The following is a 10,000-nucleotide window of genomic DNA, read 5'->3' on the forward strand; positions in this document are numbered from 1 at the left end:
GTGCGGCGTACATAAGGAGCCTTGCGCTGTGCCGGGGGCGCTGTGCCGGGGGCGCGATGCGCGCGACGGCCGGCAGCGTCCAGAGCCAACGTTCACATGACATGCGTGATGGGGACCCCTCCCCTCCGCCACCCCTCCCCTACACCCCACCCCCCACCACCCCCTCATTCAGCCCCCCTTTGTGGTGCCACCACACTGAGCGGCGCCACAATGAAGTGCAAAGCAGCCGTGGCACCGGGGGCCGACTATAAGGATGGCCAATCTACTTATGCACCCCCAGAGCTGACAGCTTGACATTTCTATTCACCGCTATGGCATACGAAAGGGAGAGAGAGAGAGAGAGAGAGAGAGAGAGAGAGAGAGAGAGAGAGAGAGAGAGAGGGAGAGAGAGGGGTGGGGGGGGGAGTGGGGGAGGGAGAGAGGCGAGGGGGGGGGGGGGGGGAGAGCAGGACGGGAACATTGAAAGTAGCGTTGTTTTCTTTGTGGGTTTTTTTTATCGCTTAAATCGTGGATTTAGCTTTTATTTTATTTTATTGCCCTTACGTTCTTTTTTGATCGTGGATCAAGCTGATCTGGGTTCAGCCGGGGAACAGGGGGGTGGCATTGGGTGGGCCGACCAGAGGGGGAGGGGGGGGGGGGGGGGGGATGAGTGGGTGTGGTGGGTGGATACAGGGCAGGTACAGGACACGCATCAGATGTGGTGCTACAGTGGAACTGCAGAGGGGCATGGGAGGTGTGTGTGTGTGTGGGGGTGTGTGTGTGTGTTTGTGCTCATGTGTGTGTGTGTGTGTGTGTGTGTGTGTGTGTGTGTGTGTGTGTGTGTGTGTGTGTGTGTGTGTGTGTGTGTGTGTGTGTGTGTGTGTGTGTGTGTGTGGTGCATGTGTGTGTTTGTGTGTGTGTGCGTGCGTGCGTGTGTGCGTGCGTGTTGGATAGGGGACGCTGGTGTTTTCATCTACCTGCTTGGACATCTTGGACTCCCCTTCGATATATTTCTGCTCAATGGGGTTGATGGTCCTGATACTGGCCTTTATCTGTGGGAAAAAGAATGCACACACACACGCACCATCAGCGCCCACTTAGTGGCAGGATTTCAACGCCACCGGACATCAAAATGCTTACGTTTATTCATTGACATATTGGTCTGAAATAGCAAGTGTGAGTGCGGGCGTTTGTACGTTAGAGTTCAATCCTTGGGATCCAATCTTATTCATTTTTATGAAATATGTGTGCAGTGATGAGAACACAGTGCAGTGTGGTGCCCTCTGTCAGAGGAGAGGCAGAGGCAGAGCGAAACAGAGCTGCAAGATGGCCGCACCGGGAGCCATGCACAGCAGCGACGCGGGGGTGGCGAACAAAAGGCTGCCGACGGGAGCAGTGGATAATTAAAGACCAGGACGAGGAGACGGGGGACAGGGGGGAGGAGGGGTGAGGGACTGGAGGGGAGATGGGGGACAGGGGGGAAGAGGGGACAGGGGGGGAGGAGGGGTGAGGGACAGGAGGGGAGATGGGGGACAGGGGGGAAGAGGGGACAGGGGGGAGGAGGGGTGAGGGACAGGAGGGGAGATGGGGACAGGGGGGAGGAGGGGACAGGGGGGAGGAGAGGTGAGGGACAGGGGACGAGATGGAGCCAGGGGGGAGGAGGGGACAGGGGGGAGGAGAGGTGAGGACAGGGGACGAGATGGAGCCAGGGGGGAGGAGGGGTTAGGGACAGGGGGGGTGAAGGGGTGAGGGACAGGGGACGAGATGGGAGAACAGGGGGGGAGGAGGGGTGAAGGACAGGGGGGGAGGAAGGGGGAGGGACAGGAGGGGAGATGGAGCAAGGGGGGAGGAGGGGTGAGGGACAGGGGACCCAGGGGGGAGGAAGGGGTGAGGGAGGGTGGGGGGACGGAATAAAGACACCAGTACGAGAGGGAAAGGGATTCAGGGAAGAGCAAGGGAGAGGGGGAGGAAGAATGGAGGGGAGGGGTGTGAAATAAATAACAGGAAGGGTGGAATCGTAAAATAGAAAGGCGTAAAAAGAAAAAAGAAGAAAGACTTACAGCATTAAAAATCACGTCTATTTCGAGAAAGATGACCCCTTTTGTTGGCCCTGTCAGCTCCTTGCTTTTCAAGGCGTAGGCTTTGCGTACTCCATTTTGGATCTGTGGGAGAAGGGACATGACAGGCGTCTGTCTGGCAATACCCGGCTGAATCCGTTCCCCGCGCGGCCTTTGAACCCCAGCTGCTGCCGCTGACAGGAAACCCAAAACAACTGTGGCAACTCTGACAAGTACCTGTTCATTACCCTGCGCAGCTCGGCTCTGTCAGACAGACATTAACTATCCTGGGGAATCACGCACAACACGCAGCCGAGATTACAAACAAACGCCTCTGTGGACGCACAATCGCATCAGTATATTTACATAGAAAGCATTTTGATAAATATATTTTATGGATCGGGCGACTTTTATTTTTACGTTCTTTTTTTTTTAATCTTTATATAATCATCAATCATCATCTGATAATCTGTGTTTCTTGGTTTTAGATTTTTTTATCGTTTGTTTTTTGGGTGGGGGGGGTCTTTTTGTAATCTTGTCATCTCCCTCCCTCTTTGTGAAATACAAAACAGCGAGCAGAACAGCGGTGTATCAAAAAATAACTGCGTCTTTTTATATCTTCCTCTGTGAGGAATTTGTATCCCTTATCCCGTTATTGTTTGTGTTCTTTCTGTTTTCCCACTGGGAACTAAATAACACTAAGAAAAGCAAATAGGAAAAAAATGAATAAATATAAACAGATGTGATATATATATATATATATATATATATATATATATATATATATATATATATATATATATATATATATATATATATATAATATATATATTATATAAATTAGATTTTTTTTTTTAAAGCACAGTTACTCACATTGAGGAGGGGAATCACCACTTTTCCGAGGAAATCTGCGCTTCTGTCCCGGTCTTCGTCATAAACGGTGACCTCCAGCACGGAGTGGATGTCCTTTATGTTACTGGGTCAGACACAAAGAGCCGCCATCACAACACAATATGTGTCTCACAGGATAAGCTCAAACAGGTTAATGTGTGCCATTCACGCAACATTTTGCCATTAAATAACATGATAGTGATATTTAAACCATCAAACTTTACTTTACAGGCAATATGATAAATTATCTTACATTTTTTGCTACATTTTCTATGAATTACTTGTAGTCCAACAGGCATGTCAACTTAAAACAAATCTAACCAATAAATACCAATCGATTTTACATTACAAAATGGAGATGATTGCGATGAAAAATAAACAGTAAACTATACTTCTATCTATACTTAAAAAACCTGAACGCTACTACCCTAAAGTGATATACAAATAATGGTATTATTTAATATATCCAGGTGAAATTAAAGTATTTTTTATTCATTTTATAATATAATAATTTGAATTTGCTTGAAATATATTATTCTTGTCATTTGATATACATTTTAAAAAATATATATATAATAACTCAAATAGACTGATCAGAAACATTAAGTATTAAGTAATAAGTATAAAAGAAAATACTGCTGATATTTATGCATAATATATAGCCACCATTATTTTTTTCAGACAGTTTATGAGAAAAGCTAATTCTGATTTGACGTATTTTTTATGTGTGTGTGTGTGTGTGTGTGTGTGTGTGTGTGTGTGTGTGTGTGTGTGTGTGTGTGTGTGTGTGTGTGTGTGTGTGTGTGTGTGTGTGTGTGTGTGTGTCTGTGTCTGTGTGTCTGTGTGTCTGTGTGTCTGTGTGTGTATGTGTGTTTGGTGTGTGCGTGAGCGTTTGCGGGGGGACCAGGAGGAGCCACTCACAAGGTGAAGACCTTGTTCCACTCAGGGCTGAGGTTCTTATAGACGGTCTGCGTCTGCAGGCGGTCGTTGCTTAGCTCCACTACACAGAAGGGGTCGCTCTTCCCTGCTCCGATCAAACACACAAAACACATGCGTTTGTAACAGCGTGTCAGTGTTTCCCTCAGTGGGGCAACGGGAATGCATTTACATGCACATGTACAGTATGCTTTGTTCATTTAGATTAAAGACAAAAGCCGCGCTAAATCCCAGTACACCAGCCGTCCATTCCACACAACAGCATTGTACTTATTTTGCATTACGACTCAACTAACCAGCCATTTTATGATGGCTTTCTTCAGCTGGGGTCTGTTTGCATCGTGTCTCGTGTGACAGTATCTATCTATTCTGCTGGAGCTGCTAGCCATTACAATCAAAATGGTGGAAGACCCAACCTGGAGAAGCTAGCAGTTAAGGTCTACCCTTGGCTATCACAGTATGGAGGAGAAAAGGATGAGAAAATTAGGAATATGAGGAGGATCTGGAGGGTGGGTGGTGTGGCGACGGCGGGATTGGCTCTAAAGGCCACGGAGGTTCGCAGACGACGATAAAGGCCGGGGTGAACGGGATTCAGTGCTGTTTTTTAATTAGCCTTCGCAAGACTGGCGCGAAGGCAAGGGAGTGAAATATGAACACAAAGGAAGGAGCCATCACACAGGAGAGAAGGACAGGAGACAGGGGCTCTCAGTGGGAGAGTGAGAGAGCAGCACTCACTGGTGGCAACTGGAGAGGAATATTATTTTTGAATTGTCATCCATTTTTACATTTTGTGTAGTTATTGGGCTTGTAACATTTTTTTAGTAGAAAGTATGCCGAGCAAATTGATAGAAGATGTAAGAGATTTCAAGGTAAACAGATATTTAAACATTTTAAAACGACCGATGACGATTATTGAAAGTCACCAGCCAGAGGTAATGGATTCCTACAAAACTTTGAACAAAAAGTTGTTGCCAATTATGTTGGTTCTAAGAAAAAAATATGGAAAAAATGTGCAAAACAGTGAGGCAATTATCCTGAGAATAGCATATAATATTTATCAGCCCAGTAAAGTCCTATATATCTTTTTATTTATCGACTAAATAAATACATGCATTAACTTTCTACACCTCACTTCCCTTCAACTGGCTTAATAAACAGTGGACAATAAAACTGCTAATCGTAGCTTTGATAATTTGCATTTATTATATAACTACATATACACACACACACATATATATATATATATATATATATATATATATATATATATATATATATATATATATATATATATATATATATATAAATACTATGTTTTTTATTATAATAATAATAGTAATCATAATAATAGTAATCATAAAAAAATAAAATAATAACAACGTGACTTAAAGAACTTGCGTTAGGAGTCTGTGTGCCAGTGTGCCTGTGTGTGTGTGTGTGTGTGTGCGTGGTTGTGTGCCTGTGTGTGTGTGCCTGTGTGTGTGTGTGTTTGCACCTATGCACTTATTCCCCTTTTGGTGTATGCTGTGTTTGTGTGTGTGTTGGAGCCATTGATTGGTTTGTTTTTCCTCCAATGTGGTGACAGGCAGGACATTTGAGTGGACCTTCCGAGTAAATGTCACTGTGATCAATGGCCAGGTGTAGGTGTGACCTCTCCCTAACTGTCTATTGACGTGTGAGTGTTTGAAGGGGGTATTGACAGTTTGGAACAGGCGACAATTCGCCGAATGATACAGTCCATACTGGTCCTTTGTGTTAAACCACTGACTTTTCCACCAATGTGCGCACAAACCTAATATAAATATATAAATCCCAGGAAATTTGTATTTAATACGTACGCATATAGTATATTCACAACGGTATATTGTTTTGTAAGATAGGAGTAATACATTGAAACTCTGTTTCATATTCCAGTGATAATAATAATGCTGCATCCTTTTTAATCGTCCCAGGGCTTCTGCTGCAGAATTGACTTACAAATCGACCCTGATTAAATTCTAATGCAATTGCCCAAATTAGGGCTTTGGTTATTTATTTTCCACAAATCCCCTCCCCTCCCTTCTGGCTGCACACCATTTTCACTCCAATATTCTGTTTTTTAATGACATGGCAATGTTGCCGCGGAGACCAGTTGTCAACGGTGATGAACTTTCAACCTACTGGCCGGCAGCAGCCGAGGCGGCTGTCTTAACCAATTACACGCTTGGGCTTGAGCGACGCTCAGCGATCATCCAGGTAATGCCTGACCCCGCCTCCACAGCCAGACTCAGGTTCAAAGCCATTTCGGGGGCCCTGAGATAAATGTGGAGGATGCATATGGTGTGCAGTCGAGGGACTGGGGGCTTAATTGCCTTGCTGCTGCAGGTCAGAATAAAGTGAAGAGCTGGGGGTCTGACAAGCATGCTCTCATTCACACACACAACTTGGGAGTTTTTCCTAGATGTCGGTATGACTGCAACTAATTAATAATTCGACTGACTTTAATTTTCATATCGACTAAAATTACCAAAGGAAATCTGTCCCTGAAAGTGTCTGGTTCAAGATTATCATTTTTCTTTTTTTGCACCTGGTGTACTTTAGAGGGTGTGTGTGTGTGTGTGTGTGTGTGTGTGTGTGTGTGTGTGTGTGTGTGTGTGTGTGTGTGTGTGTGTGTGTGTGTGTGTGTGTGTGTGTGTGTGTGTGTGTGTGTGTGTGTGTGTGTGTGTGTATGTGTGTGTCTGTGTGGGTTTGTGCCTGTGTGTGAGGGCCGGGCAAAGGGGTGGGTTACTATTGAAATGCTCTAACAGTATGGAATCCACTTAAAAGGACGAGAGCTGTCAGACAGAAGGGATTGTTGGTTTTAGAGACTATTTTCAGTTATCCTACTCCTGCTGGAGTAGAGCTACTTCACAAAAACACTTCAATTAAGGGGAGAGAGATGGCCAGAGAGGGGAGGGGCGGGGGTGGAGAGGAGAGAAGCAGGAGGAGGGGACACAGCCACTGTGAATGGGAACGGGATGGTGAACTTGTCTCACGTTGACCTCTTGTCTCTCTCCCTCGCTCTCTCTCTCTCTCACCTTGCGGCTGACCCTCTCTGGGCATGGCCCGTTATAAAGGGGTCTTCATGTGGCGAGTGCTCTTATAGGCCTCTTAGAGGGCTATTGTTTCTGTCATCGACACACGCACACACATGCCTACGCTGACACACACACACACACACACACACACACACACACACACACACACACACACACATTCAGGGCTGCGCGCCAGATCAGACAACCTAAAAAACAAGTGAAAAAGCCATCTAGAAATACACCATTTGTCTGTCTTTCTGTCCTTGTTTTGATACAGAGTAGCTTGGTATAAATATATCTGGGGAAAAATAAATATCTGAAAGAGGTAAAGACAGAAATCCAGGGCTAGAGAGCTTTAAAACACACTGCTGAAGAGTAGTGTATTCAGGCTGTCAAAACATAGACAAAATGGTTCCAAACTAGATCCAAGTCATTTGTAGTGTTACAGTATATTTTTAATGAGTATATTAAAACATGCATGTGTAGCCTTCGCCCAAAGCAACAGCAATTAAAGAAAGCCTCCGCCTTTCCAAACCCATCATTATAGACAAATGAGTTTTCCCTTTTAAATCTTCAATGAAATTTAAAAGGCAGACTATTTGACACAGATCAAAAAAAGAAACTCTACAATGAGTTTGCAGAGTAGTGGTGAGATCTAAATATCAGCTTGAAGAAATAGGAGCACCAGAGCCATTAGTCCTCTGGAGTCCCCTCTCACGGAGCCCAAATCAACCGGCTACACAGCGTGCTATAGGCTAATGGGCCCTGAAGCTGCTACATAACACACACACATCCACAGACACACACACACACACACACCATATAGACACGCACTCACGCATTAACACACATCTGCTCTAACACACACAAACTGACTCACACACATCCTCTCCAACACATGGAAACACAAACACACACACATACACATCCTCTTCAACACACACACACACACACACACACACACACACACACACACACACACACACATATCCTTTTCAACACACACACACACACACAAATCCTCTGTAACACACACACAGACACACACACAGATATAACCCCGCCCCTCCCCAACAGACACATTGTATTTCCTCACAACTAGATAATAGAGAGAAAGAAAACTAGGCCTGTCCACTGTAGACCTAATTAAAAGTAAGAATTACTGGAGAACTCTTGTATTCATAGAGAGCTGCCAGAGACAACCAGAGTAGAGGAGGAAGCGGGGGGGGGGGGGGGGAACGACAAGATGTGTCGGTTTAGATGAGCATAGATGGTTCAGAAATGTGCAGCTTGAATATTTGTAATATATTTCCTAATACAGGTACAACTAGAGAGGGAACTTCTGTTGGTAGACTTTCTGAAGACCATCTGATGCGTCGTTTAAAAACAAGACAACGACGACAGCGAGGGCCGTGTAGTCACGCATGACCGCACACACTCGTGTAAAGCGCGAGGCGGAAGCGATCGCTTTTTTTGGCAGGACACGGGTCCGCGTCTCGCGTTGTCGTGGCGTGACACGGGGCCGGAGCGGGACCGAGGTCGCCCACGCCGAGCGCTCACCTGTGACGTCTGCGGCCATGAGGCCCTCCGCCCTGAGGACCTTCACCTGCACCATGCCCACGTCCTTCAGGTTGATGAGCGACCTCATCAGGCCCTTGGCGCCGCCGCCACACAGCAGGACACGGGGAAAACAGCAGAAGACAAGGGGGACAGAGTTAGCACAGGACAGGACGAGAGGAAATCGTTTATCTTCTGTTCACCTCATTTGACTTTTCTTCAGTTATTAAGTATGTCCCGTCGTTGCACAATAATTATATTTCTGGTGGTTTAAAAGGAGCACCGTCTGAGCGTTATCGACTGTTTTAGCTCTCATTGTTCAGGAGGAGATTCACAAAACGTTTCAATGTGTGATCCTTTTCCCACGTCGCCTTCCCTGTGTGAGCGCAGTACCACCCTGAGTCAAAGCACATCCAACGTTCCTTTTCTCACGGCACTTCTTGGATTATTTTGACAGATCCGGAGGAACTGATGTGAATCTGGGCCTCTGACTGAATCATTATTTATCGTTATTAGGCATATTCGTCATTTACCTCGGTGTAGATCATTGACAAAAACCTAAAAAACAACAAATATGCTCCAGTGAAACCTTCTTGTAAATTGAGGTTCTTAAACATCAGGGAAATAGTCTGCATGGTATAGGCATGTCTTCAGTTCATTATTCCTGATTCCTGGGAATGTCAATATGGTTGTTTATTCCTTGGAAGAGCAGTAATCCAATGGTTAATCAAACACTGTGATGAATAGTCAACAGTCTATGAACCAAAGTAACAGAGGCAAGTCAGCAAGTCTGATTAAGGAGAGGCTTGTGGCAAACAGGGAAATATTCATTCTAAGATCATATTCACAAAGGCAGATGCACACACATACACACACAAACACAGACACACACTCACAGACAAACACACACAAACACAGACACAAAAACACACACGCACACACACCTAGACCACGGCCGGCCAGCTTTTAAAAACATTGATGAAATACACATGTATTTATTTCCGTCTGCCTTCCACTAACCCTTCCATCCCCACAGGAGTAATTCTAATTTAAATCCAGAGTAGGGCCAGGCTGTAGACTTAATTCATTATTACCTGCTCTGTGAGCCTCTGCCTGTTTCCTGCGATATCATTGTCCAAAAGCTTTCAAAAGGAGATGTGAGGAGAGAGAGCGCAAAGGGAGCCCGAATGGGAGGTTGAGTGGGAGTGTGTGTATATACTGTATGTTGTATATATGTGTGTGCATATATATTGAAAATAAATTATTTATTCTATAGATCTTTTTATTCCAGTTAGATAAGTTGGCTTTTTTTAACATAATTATTACAAGGACATTAACACAGGGAGAGAAATTTGGAAAGGTATGAGTTTTGTGAGGTGAGCATGAGAATAATAAAACACACATGATGGAGGTTTAGATGAATGCTCAAGGAGCACGGGATGGAGAAGGAAGCATCTAGAAATGTTTTTAATTTCTCAGTGATGTTATGTAATGCAATGCTTTTGGTCATGCTACTTTGACTGA

The 10,000-nt window shown here is 45.0% G+C and overlaps 1 protein-coding gene across 8 annotated transcripts in view; it reads right to left on the bottom strand.

The window, feature by feature from the left end:
* The window catches only part of mctp1a (multiple C2 domains, transmembrane 1a), a 131,443-nt gene that overhangs the window by 58,018 nt on the left and 63,425 nt on the right, over positions 1–10,000 (bottom strand). For all 8 annotated transcript variants that reach the window (XM_030359766.1, XM_030359767.1, XM_030359765.1 and 5 more), the window contains 5 exons: positions 8,480–8,573; positions 3,849–3,951; positions 2,910–3,012; positions 2,040–2,141; positions 957–1,031 (listed from right to left, as the gene is read on the bottom strand). In XM_030359766.1, the coding sequence (XP_030215626.1) occupies positions 957–1,031; positions 2,040–2,141; positions 2,910–3,012; positions 3,849–3,951; positions 8,480–8,573 (477 nt within the window). The remainder of the gene's footprint in view (positions 1–956; positions 1,032–2,039; positions 2,142–2,909; positions 3,013–3,848; positions 3,952–8,479; positions 8,574–10,000) is intronic.

This window comes from Gadus morhua, chromosome 6 (genome assembly GCF_902167405.1).
Source record: "Gadus morhua chromosome 6, gadMor3.0, whole genome shotgun sequence".
In the NCBI taxonomy this organism is placed as follows: Eukaryota; Metazoa; Chordata; class Actinopteri; order Gadiformes; family Gadidae; genus Gadus; species Gadus morhua.